The sequence below is a fragment of the Tachysurus vachellii genome, chromosome 14 (assembly GCF_030014155.1).
Source record: "Tachysurus vachellii isolate PV-2020 chromosome 14, HZAU_Pvac_v1, whole genome shotgun sequence".
Classification (NCBI taxonomy): Eukaryota; Metazoa; Chordata; class Actinopteri; order Siluriformes; family Bagridae; genus Tachysurus; species Tachysurus vachellii.
In genome coordinates this window covers 13,423,472-13,445,316 of record NC_083473.1, presented here as the reverse complement: position 1 = coordinate 13,445,316, position 21,845 = coordinate 13,423,472, and the positions used below count along the sequence as shown (strand labels likewise).

The 21,845-nt window shown below is 38.8% G+C and overlaps 3 protein-coding genes across 4 annotated transcripts; 2 read left to right on the top strand and 1 right to left on the bottom strand.

The window, feature by feature from the left end:
* The first annotated feature begins 3,725 nt into the window (after positions 1-3,725).
* cib1 (calcium and integrin binding 1 (calmyrin)) lies at positions 3,726-7,907 on the top strand. Its single transcript, XM_060886346.1, has 7 exons — positions 3,726-3,886; positions 4,204-4,238; positions 4,488-4,587; positions 4,965-5,118; positions 5,637-5,755; positions 5,861-5,949; positions 6,036-7,907. The coding sequence occupies exons 1-7, from the start codon at positions 3,836-3,838 to the stop codon at positions 6,055-6,057; spliced, it is 570 nt and encodes a 189-aa protein (XP_060742329.1). The 5' UTR covers positions 3,726-3,835; the 3' UTR covers positions 6,058-7,907.
* On the bottom strand, positions 6,034-10,896 carry rccd1 (RCC1 domain containing 1). Of its 2 annotated transcripts, XM_060886345.1 has the most exons (8): positions 10,607-10,896; positions 10,339-10,533; positions 8,771-8,936; positions 7,931-8,052; positions 7,038-7,139; positions 6,777-6,929; positions 6,653-6,682; positions 6,034-6,545 (listed from the first exon to the last, which is right to left on the bottom strand). In XM_060886345.1, exons 1-8 carry the CDS (start codon positions 10,806-10,808, stop codon positions 6,388-6,390), a joined length of 1,128 nt encoding a protein of 375 aa, XP_060742328.1. In that variant the 5' UTR covers positions 10,809-10,896; the 3' UTR covers positions 6,034-6,387. The 2 variants fall into 2 exon arrangements, with proteins under 2 accessions (XP_060742328.1, XP_060742327.1); XM_060886344.1 differs by having other exon boundaries at positions 6,777-7,139.
* A 932-nt stretch (positions 10,897-11,828) lies between these two features.
* Positions 11,829-13,889, top strand: dynlrb2 (dynein light chain roadblock-type 2). The gene is made up of 4 exons (XM_060886745.1): positions 11,829-11,915; positions 12,436-12,511; positions 13,422-13,589; positions 13,686-13,889. Exons 1-4 carry the CDS (start codon positions 11,913-11,915, stop codon positions 13,727-13,729), a joined length of 291 nt encoding a protein of 96 aa, XP_060742728.1. The 5' UTR covers positions 11,829-11,912; the 3' UTR covers positions 13,730-13,889.
* The last annotated feature ends 7,956 nt before the right edge of the window (positions 13,890-21,845 follow it).

The window sequence follows — 21,845 nt, the reverse complement described above, 5'->3', positions numbered from 1 at the left end:
GCGGGTCACTCGTTCTGCATCTGGATGCCTGTGTTCTTCGCTTTGTGGATATAACTTTGTTTATTTTGGGGAAAACTGGACAGGTGAGTACGTCACGTGACATACATTGTGCAACACGTAGGTAAGCTTTTCTGTATTAGACACACTAGGTTAGGAGCGCGTGCCACCCTCTGTATCTTTTGTTTTTATAGGAAGTATAGGTTAGTTAGGGCGTCATCGACGCTGAAGATTTGTTTTTATTACTTTTCTTTGTAGTTCAGGTTAGAGGGTTATGTTCAAGCTAGCACAGTTTTGTTTTGCTAATTTCTTTGTTTTGGCACCGCTCATGGCTCTTTTCCACTTTGTGCTTTTTGTTATCTTGTTTCTGTAGATATCATACATATTACCACTTTTGTCACCACCATTTGTATGATAATAGAGACAGGTTTTGCCCACTATTTGTTGTCCTTGTCGTTGATTGCCACATACACACCAGAAATCTAACTTTATAATCATTTCATATTGTTACATCCAAACCATACCCCTAAACACCATTTGGGGTCGTAACAATAGGTGACAGGTTCACAAGCCGAAAATACAAGGCAATGATAGATATAGACTTTGTGTTTGTTCAAACCGGCCAGTCTCATTGAGGCACACAACAATACAGTAATGACTTTAAGTAATTTACTTTCAACAAGGATGCAAGACACTGTAAAATGTACTATAAACAAATGAAGTACTGTCTTATGAGGTATAAAATAACATACAATCCATTACAGCTGCAATATATGTCTTTTCAAGAACCCAGTACACAATATAGATGTGCTGAAAGTAGAACTCATGACCTTCTGCTCCACAGGTCAAAGCTTTAACAACTTAGTCGCTGCGTCAACTAGCTCAAATCGAGTCCATGCAATCAAATCAAATCAAATCAAATTTTATTTGTCACATACACATACGTACAGAGTACGACATGCAGTGAAATGTTTTTTGGATCTGCCCGGTATTCAAACATAAAAGGAATGCAATCTTTAGAATGAGTTAAATCATTTACATTTCATTTAGCAGACACACTTATCCAGAGTGACTCACATTTTTATTTAAATTTATACGACTGAACAGTTGATGGTTAAGGGCCTTGCTCAAGGGCCCAGCAGTGGAACCTTGGCGGAACTGGGATTCGAACTCACGACCTTCCGATCAGTAGTTCTGATCTTCTGGTTTTCAATCACTGAATAAACTCATACTGTGAAATTTTGTTTTGTTTGTGTCAGGGAGATTCCCCTATTGAGGAATATACGGAGGTATTCCTGGACTTATCCAATCAGGTGGATTTTGGGGAGAGGGCCCTCAAGGACCTGTTCAGGCATGGTTTGAAGGACGGGCTGCGCTACCTAGTGCCATTGGGCCGAGAGGTGGGGCCTTTCTCGGACCTGGCCAACGTAGCGTTGCTCCTGGGTGGGTCCTCCTTAACCGTGCACAGGACAGAGTCGGACACCGGCCCTAAATATTTTTTGGGGGGGGGCAGTAGGCATCGGGGTCCGTGGGCTGCGGAGCCAGGCCAGCCACGGACGCCCGAGGCCCCTACAGTACCTCGGTCCGACCCAGACCTGTGCACACCGGTGACCGAACCCGTCCACATGGGTGCCAGACCGGAAAGCTCGGGCAAGGCCCGGGGGAACCGGCTGATCGCCAAGCTGGCGGACACCCCGATGACGTCGGTTCGGGCGGCCGGCATCCCTACGGCACCGGCTGGAGCACCGAAGGCACCCGAAGCGCCTGAACCTGCCGAAGCGCCTGAACCTGCCGAAGCGCCTGAACCTGCCGAAGCGCCTGAACCTGCCGAAGCGCCTGAACCTGCCAAAACGCCCGAGCCTGCTGAAACGCCCGAGCCTGCTGAAGCACATGAACCTGTTGAGGTTCCTGAACCTGCTGAAACGCCCGAACCTGCTGAAGCACTTGAACCCGCTGAAGCGCATGAACCTGCTGAAGCGCCCAAACCTGTTGAAACGCCCGAACCCGCCGAAGCGCCCGAACCCGCCGAAGCGCCCGAACCCGCCGAAGCGCCCGAACCCGCCGAAGCGCATGAACCCGCCGAAGCGCATGAACCTGCCGAAGCGCATGAACCTGCCGAAGCGCATGGACCTGCTGAAACGCCCGAACCTGCTGAAACGCCCGAGCCTGCTGAAGCACATGAACCTGTTGAGGTTCCCGAACCTGCCGAAGCGCCCGAACCCGCCGAAGCGCCCGAACCCGCCGAAGCGCCCGAACCTGCCGAAGCGCCCGAACCTGCCGAACCCGCTGAAACACCGGATCCAACCGGGCCGACCAGGTCGACAGAACCAGCCGAACCGACCGGGTCGATGGGACCGACCGGGTCAACCGAGCCAGCCGGACCGACCGGGTCAACGGAACCGACCGGGTCAACAGAACCAGCCGGGCCTACCAGGTCGACAGAACCAGCCGAACCGACCGGGTCGACGGAACCAGCGGTCCCCAGCTTTGTCTCCCTGTCTCTGTCAGTCTCTCCCTTTCCTGTCCGTCTTTACAGGTTCAAAGCGCCTCCAGTACCACCCTGGCCGCCAACGCCGTTATGGTCTCTGGCCCGACCTGCAGCGCCACCCTGGCCTCCGGTCCTGCTCTGGTCGCTGACTCTGCCTGCGGCGCCACCCTGGCCTCCGGTCCTGCTCTGGTCGCTGACTCTGCCTGCGGCGCCACCCTGGTCTCCGGTCCTGCTCTGGTCGCTGACCCTGCCTGCGGCGCCACCCTGGTTTCTGGCTCCGCCCTGGCCTCCTGCTCTGCCGGCTCCGCCCTGGCCTCCTGCTCTGCCGGCTCCGCCCTGGCCTCCTGCTCTGCCGGCTCCGCCCTGGCCTCCTGCTCTGCCGGCTCCGCCCTGGCCTCCTGCTCCGCCACGTGGACCTGGCCCGCCTTCCCACCCCCTGTTCCGCCTCCGCTCCGCCACCCTCCAGTTCTGCGTTGGAGTGTCTGGAATCCACTCCTAGGGGGGGGGCTCTGTAATGAGTCTGTCTGTGTTTCTGTCCTGTTTCTGTCTGCTGTCTTTTCCTGTGGTTAATTGTTTGCCCCGCCCACTCTTTGGTTTCCATGGACATTCATTGTACTCCTTCAGGTGTCTTGTCTTTGTCTTTAATTAGTTCTGCTGTGTGATTGGTCCTTGTCTCTTATTTATACTCTGTTTGTTCACTTCCCTGGTGTTGGTCGTTGTCTCATGTTGGATGTTGGTGTGCCTATTCCTGTGTCCTGTTAGCCCTGTTTGCTGCCTGTCTGTTCTTCTGTTTCTTGTGTTTTGGACTATTAAAACTTGAAAATCTGCATTTGGATCCTCACTCGCCTTTGTCCTGCAACGTAACATGATCAATCAATCATGACTGTAATGCAGCTTATAGAGGAACAGACAGTTGTTCAATTTCCTGCACTAAAACTGCCAAGATTGGATCCTTGGGCAAGACTCATAACCTTCAGGTCCGTTAAATCCTGCCTCAATTCTATTTTATTCATGTATTTGTTTAAAGCACCAGGGATGAGAAGATATAGTGGATTATATGTTATTCACTGGTATGTAAAGACGTTACAGTACTTAACAGATGTGTTCACTTGTTTATTGCTATTACATGCTAATGTGTACATAGGAAAATGTCTATTATAAAACGCTTAGAAATTAACAAAGACGTATTTTTGTTATCTGTGAACTTCGTAATTCTATGCAAATACGTTTCCAAGGAAACTCACACGTAGGCAGGAAGAGGAAGTGAAGTTCGCCTCAGTTGTAAAGTTTGTTTGTGAAAATTAACCATAACAGACCTACCGTCGTCTGACAACTAACGCTTTTAATATTATGGGTAACGCAGCAACTAAATTACCAAAGGATCAGTTGTCGGAGTATCAGGTATTAAATTATTATACTTATTTGTTTTGTGGTTACTGGGCATGTTAGAAAACTAGCCAAGTTAACTGTTAGCATCGGAAGCTAGTACATATTACAAAGTGGAACATGTTGGTGTTAGGTTACGACCACCGTTTGTTTTCTCGCATATTTATTTATTTAGTTATTTTTTTTTTAAAAAAAAAAAAAACACTTGTTCTTTGTTTTATGAAGCTCGTTTTCATAAATCCGTCCAGAGAAAATGGTTTCCGATATGAACTCATCAGCTGACGGTTAAAGGTAAATTGACACCGTTTAATGATGTCGCTTTGTGTGTTTAGGAGCTCACGTTCCTCACTAAACAGGAAATACTGCTGTAAGTAAAACAAACTTTTAATCTGCCTCATGCAACCAAATACTGTCTCATTCTGAATTATAGCCTGTGTTAAGAAATGATTAGAAGTTTACGTGCATCACTAATAACTGATAAGAACTTTGTTGTAGTTAATGTATGACTTATCTGATACATTATGGGAAATGAGCTGCTAGTGAATACTGACATGTTGGTGTATCGTTACAATACACCAGAGTCATGCGTTTTACTGTTTGTGTTTTAACAATCAAGGGCACATAAAAGATTCACTGAGCTCCTGGACAGGAATGACAGGCAACAAGTCGGTTCCAGGGTACCGGTGAATAAAATTTGTACGTTGCCGGAGCTCAAGGTGAGTAAAAACATCAGGAACAGGTTTATTTGTGTTTCAGGTGACATTACTCATGATGATGATGCACATATACGCAGTATGGGTCAGTATGATAAGCTGAAGCAGGTGTATTAGTGCAAAGACCATGAGATCACCCATTTAGATGAACAGTACTGATGTACAGTGACTGCATTTTTAGTTATCAGATGATCACAATGTAACCTGAACCATAACTGAAATCCATCTCTGCCAGATGATATTCAGTAGCCTTCGATAATCATATTTATCGTAACCCCCTTACGTATTTACATTATTTGAAAGACATTTATGTTATTTATGTGTATGTATACACCCAACATCTGTGGATAATTTTGTGCAATTCATTGCCTACAATCTAGTCCAATCCCTTTCGAAAAAGGATCTGCCACGTCTTCTCCACCTCAGACACAAAGGATGGGAGCTTATGCTTTGAAGATTTCTTGGATCTCCTGAGTGCCTTTAGCGATTCAGCTACGCTTGAAATCAAATCACACTATGCTTTCAGAATTTTTGGTAAGGAATATAATATATATATATATATATATATATATATATATATATATATATATACATACAAACATACACTTGCTAACCATGTATATCACGTAAAATACTGGCCAATAGACTTTCTGCCCAATTTATTAGGAGCACTGCAAGAAATGATGCAGATACAAGACAAGAGCTTCAGTTAGCCTTCAGTCATATGTCATAATTGGGGAAAATGTACTCTGTCAGACAGGCTAATATTTCTGAAACTGCTGTGTAATGAACACTATTGTGTGTATACTCTAGAGATCATTGTGTGTGGAAAAACCCAGGTCAGCAGCAGTTTCTGTAAATTTCAAAACGGTTATCTGTCACCAACAACCATACCATGATCAAACTCACTTTCTTCTTTTAACGCTTTACTAACTACAAATAGGGGCCTTATATGTGAGCTAAAGTCTATGTACCTAAACAAAAGCAATTTATAAATGTAATTTTTCATGAAATAAATGTTAAGAATTGATCACATTATTGAATCATTACAGATTTTGACGATGATGGCACACTTGATTATGGAGATCTCGAGAAGTTGGTGAATTGTCTGACTGGGGAGTCTGCAGACACAAGACTTACTCCTGAGGAAATGAGTCAGCTCATAAATAATGTGAATATGCTGTGCACACACAATTCTAACTTAGCGTTATTAGACATTTTTTCATGCCTATAAATGCTGCCTACTCTTCTAATGAACACAACGTTTACTTTACAGATTCTTGAGGAATCGGACATTGATAAAGATGGGACTGTAAACCTCTCTGAATTTCAGCATGTTATCTCCAGGTCTCCAGATTTTGTTAGGTAAGAAACAGAGATTTACTGTATTTGATGATTTAACTCCAGGTACATTCCTGTCCCACTTATTAACTAAACATTATACTTTCCAGTTCTTTCAAGATTGTGTTGTGAAGACTACTGAGAACAAGAGACATTTTTATGTCCAGCTCATTTTCAACGTGTGCGCACTTTGCTCTTCAGCCAACATTACTAATATGTTAACATGTTAATTATAATTGTGGTTGTTGTTTCCTGTATCTCTATTTCAACTGCTTTTGTAGTTGCAAATATTTTCAATATCTCCGTTTATGTCTAAAACTCACTTTCACGTTTGTTTAGACAGATATTTGTATATTTGATAAGATTGTATTTTTCCTTTTTCTTTTTGTGAACTTTTTTATTATTCAGTTTTAAGACAAAAGTGAAAAGTCCTTAGGGAAGAGATACAGTATTTATCTATATTTATGATGGGACACGCTCCTTTGGAACTGCTGCCACAAATGTGTTCCATAATCCACAGATAACATCTTCCACACTCATTTTACCATTGGAGAAAAACTCCACAATCTTTGGTTCATCTGAACTGCATCTTGAACCATGACCCAACTGGCCATAGAGACCTGTTTCGAAAAGCAAAGTGAAGCTCATCAGATCAGGCCACCGAATTGAACAGTCCACAAACTAGTACTAAACCTTACAAATCTTACTAAAATGTAAAATGTCTTACCCCATCCCCAGGTGAAGAGATCGCCAGTGCCTAAAGAATAAAATATATTTAAATAATTCCAACACCATAAGATTCTAAAGACTCAAAATCTAAAAAACAGGAAAGAGATGTTACAGAGTCTTACTGGTGATGGCTGCTGTGTGGCGGGATCCACAGCTGACCTTCTTAATTTCAGTTGCTTCTGATACATCAACCAGGGCAGGGAACGCTTGAATTGAGATAAACACATCAGCGGTGCCCTCATTTTCCTTTTTTCTCCCCTTCAGTTTGTCTTGCTCTATAGAGAAACATGCACACATCAAAAAGAAAAACACACACACTGGCAGAGGTAGAGCGGGGGAGAGAGATGTTTGTGTGCCTGGAGAACAGTTTTGGCCTGACTCACCAATTCTTTCTTCCCCACTCTGACGCTCTTCTCTGAGGCCTTTTGACGGCAGGCCAATTTGTCCGCTCTCATTCCAGCCCCATACGTACAGATCTCCTCCAGCTGTGTTCATGAACACATGTGGTGAACTACTTCAGCTTTGCATAATGCTTTTGCAGCATTGTAGGATGTTTCCACACAGGATTTTTTAAAAATGCATCGTGCTTTGGTACATAATTAAATGAAACAGAAAAGAAAAATCTGTGCATGGTTGAAAATGTACTTCTAAATCTTCATTGTTCTAAAGCCTTTGGCTCAGTGTACACCTTGGTTTAGCTGCTCCCATCGACACATAAGTGTCACCCATGACCCAGAATAAACGATATTTGGATTGTTCCTGTAGTTGGCTCACCATAAACAGATAATTGAACCAAGTGACAAAAATAAGTCTGAGTAAATCCTTATTGTAGGTTCAAGAAATGCAGGAATCGAGTTAGGGTGATGTTATGCATCAAATCACCTCACCCCAAACACCTGTTAAAATGAATAGTTTATGTAATGATGTGTTTTGAGAAAATCACTGCAACATTTTTTACAATTTCATCAGAAATGATAATTCTCATCATTGCTTTCTACATGTGTGAAAATTATTAATAAGCTTTAATAATCACTTAGACACATGTAACTTAATTTTTCTTGAACCAGTGCAACCTGTATAAAGTGAAATGAAAAAGATTTAAAATAAATAAACAAATCACACAGACAACAGGGCAATTCTTTGTAGAATGTATAAAATATCTGTGTATAATAACTTTTTTAAATTTCATATTAAAGAGTGCCAGTAATCCACAGTTCTAATAAAAGTCTATGCAGACTTGTGACTCTATTGCACTATTGGAATATTTTATTCTCACCACTGATGCATGCTGAATGCCAGCCGCCTGCAGCAACAGATTTCATCGGGACTCCCCACAGAGCCTCTACTGCTCGAGGCTCATCCTCTGACACCAGAGTGCCATGACCCAACTGACCATGACTGCCAAAGGAACAAGACAAGCCATAGCAACTTTAGTCATCTCAACCATTCAACAGTATGCTTTAAGGGGTATAATGCAAGAAAGTGCAAGAATACAGAAGCAATGCAAACAGGAGCCGTGTATAAACCATTTATAAGTATGCAAAAGGTCAAAAGGCTGCAACATTAATAAATAATAAATGAATGGGTGTACTGCTATTAGAGAAAAAAGTGACAGTATGGGATGTATTATTGCTCTTTAACTGCATTAAATTAACCAATTACATTTAATGTTATAAGACAAATTCATTTTTATTCGTTATGTCATAGCAGCTAGAAAAACTCTTAGAAATACAGGAAAAATGCAGTTTATTATTTTACCTAGGAATAACAAAAGCACAATCGCCCCTCTACTGAAAACGCTCCCATGGAGGAAAACTTACTGACTGTTACAAAGTGCTGACACCTTGCACTGCAATCATAAATGTTAAACAAATGTCTCCTTACAGAAAGATTCAATCAGTTCATGATAATATGGAAATGAGCACATTAATACAAAATGAATCAACACCTTCTGATCAGTTAGATTTGAGAATTTAACAGTGCTGTGTGCAGGTACTTGATTAAATGCTGTTTATTTAGTATTAGTTATTCTTTCATTAAAAAAACAACAGGAAATCAGTAATCAGGAAATTATATCTTTTTTTCCTCAGGGTAATTGATATTTTGGATATCTTACCTGCCATGTCCCCAGGTATACACAGTCCCAGAGGCTGTGAGTAGAACAGCGTGCTCGGTGCCCAGTGCCAGGCTCACTGACCGCAGTTGGATAGGTAGGGGGCGAAAAAATGGAGGCTTGGAGGCTATATATCCCCCTGGGACCAGCGGTAACGGAAGAGCATTCTCTTTTCAATTGAATAAACACAACAGTTAGATACAATGCATACAACTAAATCATCCAATGCAATTTGCATACAATGCTTTTACTTTTCAGAACAAAACTGATCCAGCACTGAGGGACCTCCAGCAGCCAGTCTGTGTTTTTAAACAGATAAAAACACATCAGAGGAATAAATCAGTGCAAAGAAGGGCTGAATGAAGGCTCTCAAGGACTGGAATTGTTTATCTCTGACCTAAAGTCTATGAGGATTTTTTAGCCATTCATCCCACACTGATGGTACTAATCTGGCTCTGTGTCAGGGAATACTGTCATATCCAGGGTATCTTCTGCCCAGCATTCCTGCGACAGACTCTAGATCCACCACAACCCTGAGCAGGGTTACTGTAGATAATGAATGAATGCTCTAAGCCAAGAATTCTCAAAGTGGGGTCCAGTAAGCATAAGCAGTGTGTCTGTGACATCAACAGATGTTACTGTACTATACACCACATCCCACTCTTATGAAAACTAATAGATATATTATTGAACTTTTAAATATTAGCATATTAGCTAGTTTGGGGATGGGAACATGGTGGCTTGGTGTTTAGCACCATTGCCTCACACCTCCAGGGTTCTATTCCTGCCTCGGCTCTAGAGTTTATGTAGTTTGCATGTTCTCCTCATGCTTTGGGGGTTTCTTATCTTATTCAGAAAATAACAAGAATATCATTGTACAAATATTACTAATTAGCTTACTATATGACTAGCTGGATTAACAGAATTTATTTTTACAGTTAAAGGTTTAAGTATCAATACTCTACTTATCCAAGACACTTGGGATGCTTTTCAGCTGTTTATATTCACATTACCAGTCTTTTCAGCTGTATATAATCACATTACCAGTCTTTTCAGCTGTATATAATCACATTACCAGTCTTTTCAGCTGTATATAATCACATTACCAGTCTTTTCAGCTGTATATAATCACATTACCAGTCTTTTCAGCTGTATATAATCACATTACCAGTCTTTTCAGCTGTATATAATCACATTACCAGTCTTTTCAGCTGTATATGATCACATTACCAGTCTTTTCAGCTGTATATAATCACATTACCAGTCTTTTCAGCTGTATATAATCACATTACCAGTCTTTTCAGCTGTATATAATCACATTACCAGTCTTTTCAGCTGTATATAATCACATTACCAGTCTTTTCAGCTGTATATAATCACATTACCAGTCTTTTCAGCTGTATATAATCACATTACCAGTCTTTTCAGCTGTATATGATCACATTACCAGTCTTTTCAGCTGTATATGATCACATTACCAGTCTTTTCAGCTGTATATAATCACATTACCAGTCTTTTCAGCTGTATATAATCACATTACCAGTCTTTTCAGCTGTATATAATCACATTACCAGTCTTTTCAGCTGTGTTTAGTTCTTCACTCCAAACAAGTGCTGTTCCATTTCTGTGTAAACTCCAGCACTGGACAGTGTGAGTAAATCTGAGGGTTAAACAGCTCTCAGTGATCAGCACATCCTGACATCCTTCACTCTCTGACACCAAACCACTGCTGTCAGCTCCATGTACACACACACACTGGTGCTCACCTGCAAGGGAGACGTTACAGCTCATGACGTGTGGATACACACAACTATACAACATTAAAACACAAACCCTTACCTGTTATGAGGAGGGCAGCACTTCGGCTCCAACATGCAACAATTTTTTGTTTTGGACTTAAACCTGTTTTACTAAAAGTCTCAGCACAAGTACACAAAGAGTCCAGCTCCACAGGACTGAGCACTGTCATGCCTTTCTTTTCATCTTTTCTCTGGGGGTCTATTTGTCCAAAGCCATTAAAACCAAAACCAAACCAATTCATTGACGTTAATCTCCTAACAGAAACAAACCACTAAGACTTTCATTAATACATTTTACACCCTTTAAGTTATTGGAACAGTGTGAACGAAGCAGCATTAAATTTTTGTAAGTGAATTTCAAAATAAGAGTCTTAATTGTATTATTATTATTATTATTATTATTATTATTATTATTATTATTATTATTATTATTAATAATATTATTATTAAATATTATTCAATATTAAAATGTTTTAAAAGACATTTATTAAAATACATTTATTAATTCCTCCACATCAGCAGCATTCAATTTTTGTAAGAATTTCAAAATAAAAGTCTTAATGTTATTATTATTATTATTATTATTATTATTATTATTATTATTATTATTATTATTATTATTAATAATATGTGTTTTAAAATACATTTATTAATTCATCCACCATCAGTAAATACTTTATTGTGGTCAGGATCTGAAGCACTGAATCACTAGTGATACAGGATCAGGACGCACTTATACATGCATTGAATTCTATCATCTATAGCACAACTGTACATACAATTTTTTTATTTTTCAATTTATAAATTGTTTTTGTCTATTTGTATTTATTTTTCAATTAATATGTTTGTCTATTTGTATTTACATATGTTTATTTATTTATTTGCTTGCTTGCTTATTTATTTATTTATTTATTTATTCGCTTGCTTATTTATTTATTTATTTATTTATTGATTTATTTATTTATTTATTAATTATTCTCATCTTATTTTTATTGTCTGTGTTGTTGTTTCTGCGGACTGGAAAAGTGTGACACTAAAACAAATTCCTGTGCAATAAAAGTCTTTCTGGTTCTGATTCTGATTCTAAGTGATGGCTTCACAATGAATTTTACATGTATTCAAATAATCTTACAATTTATATAATAAAACCAGTAGGGGCTCAAAACATTGCAAATCTTCGTTCGAGGTAAAATAAAAATTCAGAACTGAAAAGAAAACAATGTTTTTAACGTTAAAGGTTTTAACCGTTTGACTGTTTCCTGCTTCACACTTCCGTTTCCACGCAGTAACCAAAAGACACAATACAGAAACACAAAAGCGACGCACAGGGAAGTGCAGAAAGGATCATGGTAAAGTGTGTGATCTTTAACACGGCGTTAGCAATGAGCGCTAATTTCTTATACCGCTTTACAAAGGCTCACTAGCTTGTAAATGCTTTGTTTACAGTTTAGTTTCGAATTTTGTACTGGATATAAATATGTAGACTAATCATACTTAGATCAGACAGAACAGATCAGACAGAGCAGATCAGACAGAGCAGATCATACAGAACAGATCAGACAGAAAAGATCAGACAGATAAGACAGAACAGATCAGACAGAGCAGATCATACAGGACAGATCAGACAGAACAGATCGAACAGATCAGACAGAGCAGATTGAACAGATCAGACAGATCAGATCGAACAGAGCAGATCATACAGGACAGATAAGACAGAACAGATCAGACAGAACAGATCAGACAGATTAGACAGAACAGATCAGACAGATGTAGCTTGACAGTCTGTAATGGAGCTATTTAGTGTGTAAATATGTTGCTCGCCACCAAACCATGATGTAAGTTGTATTTTCCTCTCTTGATGTTTTCCAGGCTGAAGTGGAGGAAACACTGAAAAGGATTCAGACACACAAAGGTGTTATAGGGACAATAGTTGTCAATGCTGAAGGTAACACACCTGTTTGTTTTTAACCCTTTAATCACTACAGTAGAGAATCCCTTTTATTTTATTTATTCTAAATGATTTTACTGTACAACACTGATGCACATATGCATCTTGATTTTTTTGAAGCAAGACAGTGATTTAAGTGAAACATAAGCACATATGTGTATTACAATAAAAGGCTTATTATTTATTGCAACATCAACTTGGCTTACAGGTTTTTTTATTTGACATTTTCACCCACAGAACATATTGGGTTCAAACTGATATTTTATAGACAGTACATTTGTAAGAAATTGAGGTTTGAAATAAACTAGCACAATTCAAGTGGAAACAGTGATAACAATTACCATAAATAGCTCAATCATACATAAAAGTAATCTTTATGAACATGATAGGTAAGGTTTTCTACACTGCCAACAAACAAATAAATATAACAGATCCTCTGGCTATGCTTCTCGGACCCTTATTTGACAACAACTGCCTTAATGTTTTGTTTCCGTTTCGGCTCAACTTTCTGTCCATCCATCCACTCGCAGCATTTTAGCATCTGACATTTTGATCTTACATTTTCATGCAGATTTTTCAAGAAAACTTGCAGCAGTAAAATCAGTGGTTTGAAATCAGTGATTTGCTTCAGCACTTGCATCATAGGTTATAATTAATGTACTTAAACTGTACTTTATTTAAAAATCTGTTATTTCTCTACTATTTAACTCATTACAACACTGGACCTGAAGCCAATTTATTTGCAAACATGAACAAAGCAAATAAGTAAAATCCCATTTTTGGACATTTGGGCAACTTAATACTTTATCCATGTACTTCATTATATTGTGTTTTGAATAAAATGGTTGTTTCTTTCTAAAATCACTGTTGTGCAATAAAACCTCACCCTTGACCGTGATGTTTTCAGGTATTCCCATTAGAACGACATTGGACAATTCCACCACAGTGCAGTACGCAGGCTTACTTCATCAGCTCGCTATGAAAGCAAGGAGCACAGTCCGAGACATAGACCCTCAGAATGACCTCACTTTTCTACGCATGAGGTCCAAAAAACATGAGATCATGGTGGCACCTGGTAAACAACTTTACATATCAGAGTTATATTGTGTTTATACAGAGAATAAACAATATGCAGTTTAACGCTAGTTTTGATTTTCCTTTTCATTCACAGACAAAGACTATCTTCTGATAGTGATCCAGAACCCAAGTGAATAGAACTGAAGGAAAGAATCAACAAACACACATTCATTTATTTGCTAATTGCCTTCGTTGTTAATCTGCTTTCTGCACATGAAATTACATGTTAACAGCATTTCTATAAAACTTTACAAAAACACTTCAATGAAAACTTTAATGAAATAAAATGTCAACTGGAGTGGAAGGTCTTTATTTCATTTTAGTGACATTTTAAATGTGCTTAGTTTTTATTTCATTAAACTGTCCACTAGATGGAGCTGTTGCTATATACATGGAATATACGATTTCCTCACCTAACTTCTTCTAAAGGTTCTTTTCAGGATTGAAATCTCAGAGAAAGCTGAGAATAAAGGCTACATGATGGTGGATGCTAGGAAGAAGGAGGAAAAGAACAAAAACTTATAGTGATAAGAGATGCAGCTGGTGGGACAATAAATGTCACACTGATTAGCATAGGAGTGCATTAGATATTTCCTAACACATTTACCATTACAGCTATGTATTCTTTCAGTCATCTTTACCTCGTTCTTTTATTATATTTATTACATGCTGACTAATGGGTTTAATGATAATCCCAGTTCTTTTTTGGTTAATTATTATCAGTACAAGAACTAAATAATTTTTCTTTCTTTCTATAATCCACCCAAACCTTTATCAAGAGAAAACATCATTTTATTTCAGTCTTATTACAGACTGTACTTCATAAGTAGTATACTCAAAAATATACTCAGATAGATACATCAAAGTAAGGGTATGCAATAATATAGTCAAAATAAATAATGGGATCTTTTAGACACCACCACTACTACTACTACTACTACTACTAATAATAATAATAAAGAAATGTTAATAATATTTTCTTATAAAAAGAAGCCATGGCAGTGTGCATCTCAATACAAAGTTAAAACAATTGATGCAGCTCATGATTTAAACAATATCTACCATTAAGCTATTAGTTATCTTGAGCTAAGCTCATTAATATTGCAATCATTGCTCACTTACTGAGGAACGGAGGCTCTTTCCCTGATGACCTGTAGTCCGTCTCTCTACTCACACCTTATACTCTTACATTAGACTTGGACCTCATCCAAAGAATAATCACAATTTAAAATATGACACTGGTTATTCAATAATAATAATAATAATAATAATAATAATAATAATAATAATAATGTATTGTGTCACTATGACATGCTTTGTATTATGCCACAGGTCCAGTCCTACTACTAGACTTTAATTTGCAGCTAATCTACTTGTATGATTTTTTCTTGATTAATTTAATAACATTCTGTGGAGCAGAACAAAGTCCACAGGTTTGTAGTCTCAATCTGTTTCCATAAGCATGTTACAAGTCACTGTGTATGAGTGTGTAAGGTAGAACCTTCTCTGACACACAAGCAAGTTCACACACCCATGGCGGATTAATAAATTAAATGGCTGCTATAATTTGATCGCTGTAGCGTCCGCTCAGTATCAGAGTTCATATGCAGCAGCTGTACTGTGTGGAGAAGGAGAGCATTCTGGTGACACAGGCTTGGCCAGGGCAAATGTCACCCGAAACCTGGCTTTGCTCAAGCCTGAGCCTGCTATGACTGATTTGCTTCTGTTTGCTGATGCTCTGCTTCAATGCTTTCAGCTGTGCCTAAATTAGCTAATGTTGTCAGGTGAGTATATCATTTGGCTTCATTACACCATCAGATTTTAATAAAGCACAATGAGGCTTTAGTCTGTCATTTCATTCTGGAGACTCATATAACCTGTGTAGGCAATTTTTTAATGGCAGGAGAATTCAATCTCTCTGATTTTATTACACCATAAATGGTTGAGTTAGGTTACTATTTTTGGCACATTCCTGTACATATATATGTTGTTTCATTTGTATTTTTCATTTTATTTTCTATTTATTTTCAAATTTTTAAATCCACTTAAAAAACCATGTGTCACTTTCGTATGCAAGTCGTGTGCTTATACACACTTGAAGATTGTATGATTTTTCTGTGAGTGGTATAGGTGCTTGCAATGTCTCTGCATCACTGTTTAAAATCCGTCAACACTTATTCCACTTTCTGTCATGTATGTGCACAGTCTTAATTCTCAGTAAACTGCACTTAGAAAATAAAGAATGTACATCCTGACTTCAGGCTTTATTGTAAATAGTAATAAGGACAGAATGTGAATCTGTTGTGTTCGTTCCCCATCACTTTATTTAGTGTTAGATGATAAGTGAAAGCAGGAAACATCCTATATCTTTTGAGTGTTTTACTCCAAATGTAATCAGTCATCTATAGTATTTGCTGTCCATTTGCTGCCTGTTTTAGATTTTCTCTATGAACGAATTGGTGAATTTGGACAGCAAATAATAGAGGTCTATCTGACCCAAAATCTTCACTGTTGGATTTAATTCCAGTTATATTGTATATCATTAACTGTAAATTCAGCAAGACTGTGTCAGGAAACCAGAAGACAGCTGCTGTGCTTCAGACTCATGATGATTATTGTGTTTTCAGATTATTGAGTCTTCAGATCAGCTTTTTACTAACAGAAGCAGATCTTCTTGCAGCAGTTCACTTTCATGATGGTGTCCAGCTTATGTACTGAGAAGAGATAAGTGTGAAGCAGCCTGAGCGAGACTAGAGGTCACCTCTGATGTTGGTGTTTCCTGAGCCCTGAGTGCGGTAAAGCTTGGCATATGCAAAAGTTTAGGAACCCCTGACAATTTCCATGATTTTCATTTATAAATATTTGGGTGTTTGGATCAGCAATTTTATTTTGATCTATCAAATTACTGAAGGACACAGTAATATTTCAGTAGTGAAATGAGGTTTATTGGATTAACAGAAAATGTAAAATATGCATTAAAATGTGAATTTGAAGTAAGTTAAAAGCACTCATTTGATGGGGCACACATCTCTACAGAGTTTCTGTGATTTATATTTATTGTCCTGGATGTGTGGTTCCCTGTTCTAACAAACTGGGTTCTGCCTATTAGAGAGTCCAACACCCAGTTGCAGAAAGTGGGTGGCACACCAAGGGAGGAACACATTTTGATGATCTTAGATGGTATTGTCTTTTTAAATGATGAGCTATAGTCAATTAAAAATTGTTGTCCTTAGCCTCTAGGTATGTGAGGGAAGTGTGTGTGTGGCTGTGCCAACGGTGTCCATTATGCAGCTGTTTGGACTTTATGGGGTCCAGAGTGTCCGGTGTGATGGTCTGCATGTGATTCATAACAATTCTCTCAAAGCACTTCATCACTGGTGGAGCCAGGGCAACAAGCCTGCGATCGCTGAGACAAGGTCTTTTATTACTTTAGGCAGCACTATGATGATGGTCCCCTTCAAGCAGTTGGGAATTGAGGTTTGTGTGAGGTACAAATTGAATATATCCTTGAAGACATAAGATAGCATTGATGAGCAGGTTTTGAAAGCCCTTCCAGGGATGTTGTCTGGGCCAGCTGTTTTCCATGGGTTTATTTTCCCATAGGTCTTTGCTACATCTGCTGATGAGACTGTAAATGGTGGATTCTGCATTCTCCCAATAACCAGCTTACTCCCCAGAGGCTCGGTGTTGAGGGCCTCAAAGCAGGCAAAGAATTTATTGAACTCATCTGTTGTGATGTGGCTGTCACTGATAATGTCCTGCTTCTGCCTTATTCACGGTGTTTTGTGGTCTACAATTACAGGGGACCTTGTTTGTTTGAATTTAAATTGGAATTGGGATTTAGATACAAATATCCACCTTATATATTTACACTGTGTGACATGAAACCTATTTACAGAATCTAGAACAATATTTTGTTGCAGAAAACAGCTGAGAAAATTAGATTTTTCACAAAATTATTTGTTTAAATAAGCTTAATAAGATGCCCTAATCTTTTTTCTTTCTCTGGTATAACGTATGCACAGAAGCTCAGCAGGATCATGCAGTCTATAAAACCTGCCTCTGATCGATTGCAGACAGTCTATTTCTTTTCCTGCCCCTCTATACATCACCCTGTGAGAGGAAATCCCTGATGTGTAGTAATGGCTCAGTTATAATTTCTAATAGCATTGAGAGGGATCTGGTTGCTCCAGCTTGGTACAGCTCAGCTGGGATGTTCTGCTCATCTAATTCCTGCGCGCATGCCATCTGCTCTCTGCTGCATCTTACCTTCCCATCAGTGCCTGTTGTTGGCAGGTGGCATTGGGAGAGCAGGCGGGTTCTCAGGTTCAGTGGCCTCCTGCTCTGGTGCCAGGGCCTTGTGAAGGGATGATCAGTGCAAGGCAATTAAGCAACAAATTAAAGAGCAGGTCAATTAGTGTGATTAAAGTAGAATGTGGTACTGGCAAACATGTTCTTACAGTAGGGAAAGCATTTTCAGGGTGTGTTTATGGAAGGCAATGCCGCTTTAACTCTAACGTCTTTAACGGTGTCTTTATGAGGTTGATCTAAGTATATAACCTGTAATTTACAACATTTAATGAATGTCTCAGAAGTATCATCAGTTTACTGGTAAATTAATCAAATCCCATCCTTTAGCTGAGAGATGAAGTGTTTTGCTGCAGCTGCTGTGAGCCATCTGTCAGAAATCTTAAAGATGAAACACTACACTTTAGTATTCACTCATGCGTTCACTCAGCACTCTCTGTTTATCCACTTTTTACTTTAATTGTATATTTGCAATTTGGCGGCTGATATTTATGCTGCATGGAGAGTATAATGTAGTAAAGTTATTGCAATACACTGGGTATGTGCCTGCAGCTGTGCTACTTGACAAGTTAAATGTGTAACATAGCTGGAGACATCATCATTTTCTACAAATGCCCCAAGGCTCATACATGCATGAGGTGTTTTTATAGCAGGTTTCATTCTCTGTGTGCACTACACTATACAGAGGACACAATAGGCTGCTAATGAGGCGAAGGCACTTTTGGAGCACAATATAGCCAAAAGCAGTAACATTGAGCAGCAGAGCGGTCCTTTCTCCTCTCTAACCTGTGTTTCTGCTTTCTGGCTCATGGGAATCTATTAGCTATTATCACATTTGTGTGTGTGTGTGTGTTTGAGTGTATGTGTGTGTGTGTGTTGGGAGGAGTGATTCATTAAATTATAAATAAGTAAGTATGCCTGAGGTATTTTTCCTGCATCACATTACCGCAACGCAGATGGTGCTTGTGCATGCAAGAGGGTGTGTTTGAGTGAGTGTGTGTGTGTGTGTGTGTGTGTGGTGTTTAAGTGTGGCCTGAGAATGCTTCAATGAACACATCACTGTAATGGCATTGACTTTACCATACTTTGTGTGAAGAGGCAGTTCTTAAATATTTAATTTCTGTGTAGAGCTTGTTTAATAAGGATCACTGTAAGGAGTTATCTGGTACAGTGCCTCAGTCTCTCTCTCTCTCGCACTCTCTCTCTCTGTATGTCTCCAGTGTTTGCTTTTAATCCCATGATGATTTATCCTATGAACAATTTGTGGTCAGGAGCTGTCAGCTTTTCATTGTCAGTGTTACCAAATCCATGCGTGTGTTAGTGTTTTGCTGGCAAGATGGACTTCATGGACTTTAAAGCCTGGGGATGTACCTGGCTGTTATTCCATTAGGGCTGCACCCATAATGAGCCACAGAAAATAGGCAAAGCTATAGAACTGTACCTAAAGAAAGGACACAGCCAGGGCTTTTACTGCTAATGTCTTCTAACACCTGCTAAAAGCTTCTTGTGAATTTGTAATTGCAGAATCATGTGATCCAGGCCACTACAAGCTACTTATCTTTCTTGAGGTATTTTGATATCCTCCTAGCACTTCATTTTAATAGTCATGGTTAATGATCTAGCAAAGCTACGTTTTTACTTCAGTTTTGTGTTGCGTTTCCCCCCCCAAACCAAATGCAGCTGACATAGTGCTGATAAGCTTTCCTTCTGGTGCGACAATTCCTATATTCAACGAGTCAATACAATTCTGTATGGCCACCAGTTCTCAGGATCTGCCCTGACAAACTGATGTCGTTCTTACTGGCTGCTTTACAAACATAGTCAGAAAATTTTGCAACAGGTGGGAAAGGAAAAAAAAAAAACAGAAAATGTGCAGATTAAAATGGAAAATATACATCAATCATGTTCATTTAATCTGAGTCACAGAAATAAAACATTTATTGCAAAAATAAAACATTACAGCTCTGAAATAAAGTATAGATATAGATACATAGTAATATTATATGGAAAGGTTTTATGTGTGAATTGCACCCACTGATCAATAAGATTTTTTTTATCTGTGGATCATTAGATGACTTTTTCTTTTCTTGAAATTATGAACTTTGGTTTCATTCAATTAGTCACTCAGAGTTTTATCTGTAAATCTTTTTACTACTGTTACAAGACTTTTCTCTGAGTCATGAGGATGAGTAAAGGCCCAGGCCTCTTATTGTAACTCTATTTCCTCTATTTTTTTTTAGCATTATAAGCGCTAACAGTGTTTTTCAATATGATTTTTAACTTCAGATTTTCTTTATATAGGTGTGATCTATTTTCTTATTAACACAGTTGTTGTTGTTGTTGTTTTTAATGTGTGCAGCACTGGTTAAAGCCTTCACACTGGAGAGAACACAGCTGCCCTGGGAACAGGTACAATACACTGAGCTGGTCATTTTACACTTGCTTATCTAAAACAGCTCTTAGGGGATTAAACATGTTGATCATTGACCACAGTATGTTACCAATGTGATATCTGAGAGTCTATCGGTTTCCCCAGTGACACACAGGGTTCTTGTGCACATTTGACCGAGCTGCTGTGATGCACAATGATAATGTGATTAGTGTTATTACATTAAGTCCACAGTCTGTAATTGGGATTCACCAGATGGTTGAATAACTCAGCTGCAGCCTCTTGAAAAAGCAAATCCTGAGTGAATAGGTACTGTGTGTGTGAGTGTGTGTGTGTGTGTGTTTAGATTCAGCTAACAATCACACAGGTTGTGGACCTATTAAGTATGATCACACATACACAAAGAGGGTCAGGCAGGATCGGGTCACATGGCCAAATCACAAAGGTCAAAAAGGTCATTTGGGAGGATGCGCCCCCAGCTGTCTAATGACATCATTGGTTTCTGTAGTTTTCAGGTTTTTGTTTTCTTCCTGTCGATCATTAAAGGACAAATGTCGCATTTTCAATCTCATTTCTAGTCACCACATCTGCAGGTTGTGTAATTACTGCAGTGGAGAAAAAACAAACCCACTTTCCCAGTTTCCTAAAAACTCATTTAGAATGGACATCTAAGCTGTTGCATGTCAATAAAACACTTATATATACTTTTCAAAATCAAATCTACTGTATTAGGATGTAATAGACTTATGTAACCGACATAAGAAACTTTTTTTTAAAAATAAATCTGCAGTAAGATATTTGGGTTATATAAAGTATATAACAGCTTTCACAGCTATCACAGCTTTGTCATGTTCAGTTTCCTACAGCATCACTTTTTCCCTCTGTCCTGTAAGCCTCATGTAGCACTGAGAGCATTATATTACCAATAGAGAAGAGGGGATAAAAATCATATAACATTAGGCATGTGTTAAACTGTATAGATCTGCTAGAATAGAACAATTTGTGTAGGGAGCAGGTATAGCCATTCTCATATGTACATGTGCAGAGAGCGTTTGTTTGAACATTTATCGAAAGCTTCAAAATGTTTTTATCGTACATGCGAATTTTAAAATAACATCTGTACAATACATGCTTAAATATATTCTTTTGTTCTACACTAGTAAAAATCCCATTACAAGTTTAAACAATTGCCCTGGGACTTCCATTCTAACAGTAATGAGTAAAGACATTTTCTATTGTTTTGTTCATGCAGGGAAAAGTGTTGAAATTTGTGTCAGTGATGATCACATATACATATGTGTCAGGTGCAGTAAAGACAACGATAAATATAAAATAAAAGATAAAATATTCATTTAATAGATGAGCACAGTGATAATTTAAAGGCTCATAAATATCATATTGTGTGAAACAGAGAGATATGATCTGTTCTCAGCATTGCACTAGGCTGGGTAAATGAAAAACAAGTGCATTTAGTGCTGCATGTAACATATAACCAGATATCCAATAATAAATTATGATATACAGTATGACCTAAAAACAGCATTCATTATTATAGTT

Bases quoted from the DNA above. Each gene is read 5' to 3' on its own strand.
- cib1 (XM_060886346.1), top strand. From the start codon at position 3,836: ATGGGTAACGCAGCAACTAAATTACCAAAGGATCAGTTGTCGGAGTAT. The intron at 3,887-4,203 runs GTATTAAATTAT...TTGTGTGTTTAG, and splicing joins ATCAGTTGTCGGAGTATCAG to GAGCTCACGTTCCTCACTAA. The intron at 4,239-4,487 runs GTAAGTAAAACA...TTAACAATCAAG, and splicing joins ACTAAACAGGAAATACTGCT to GGCACATAAAAGATTCACTG.
- rccd1 (XM_060886344.1), bottom strand. From the start codon at position 10,808: ATGAATTGGTTTGGTTTTGGTTTTAATGGCTTTGGACAAATAGACCCC. The intron at 8,053-8,770 runs GTAAGATATCCA...TTCCTTTGGCAG, and splicing joins TATACCTGGGGACATGGCAG to TCATGGTCAGTTGGGTCATG. The intron at 6,546-6,652 runs GTAAGACATTTT...TTTTCGAAACAG, and splicing joins TCTCTTCACCTGGGGATGGG to GTCTCTATGGCCAGTTGGGT.
- dynlrb2 (XM_060886745.1), top strand. The intron at 12,512-13,421 runs GTAACACACCTG...TGATGTTTTCAG, and splicing joins AATAGTTGTCAATGCTGAAG to GTATTCCCATTAGAACGACA. The intron at 13,590-13,685 runs GTAAACAACTTT...TTTCATTCACAG, and splicing joins TGAGATCATGGTGGCACCTG to ACAAAGACTATCTTCTGATA.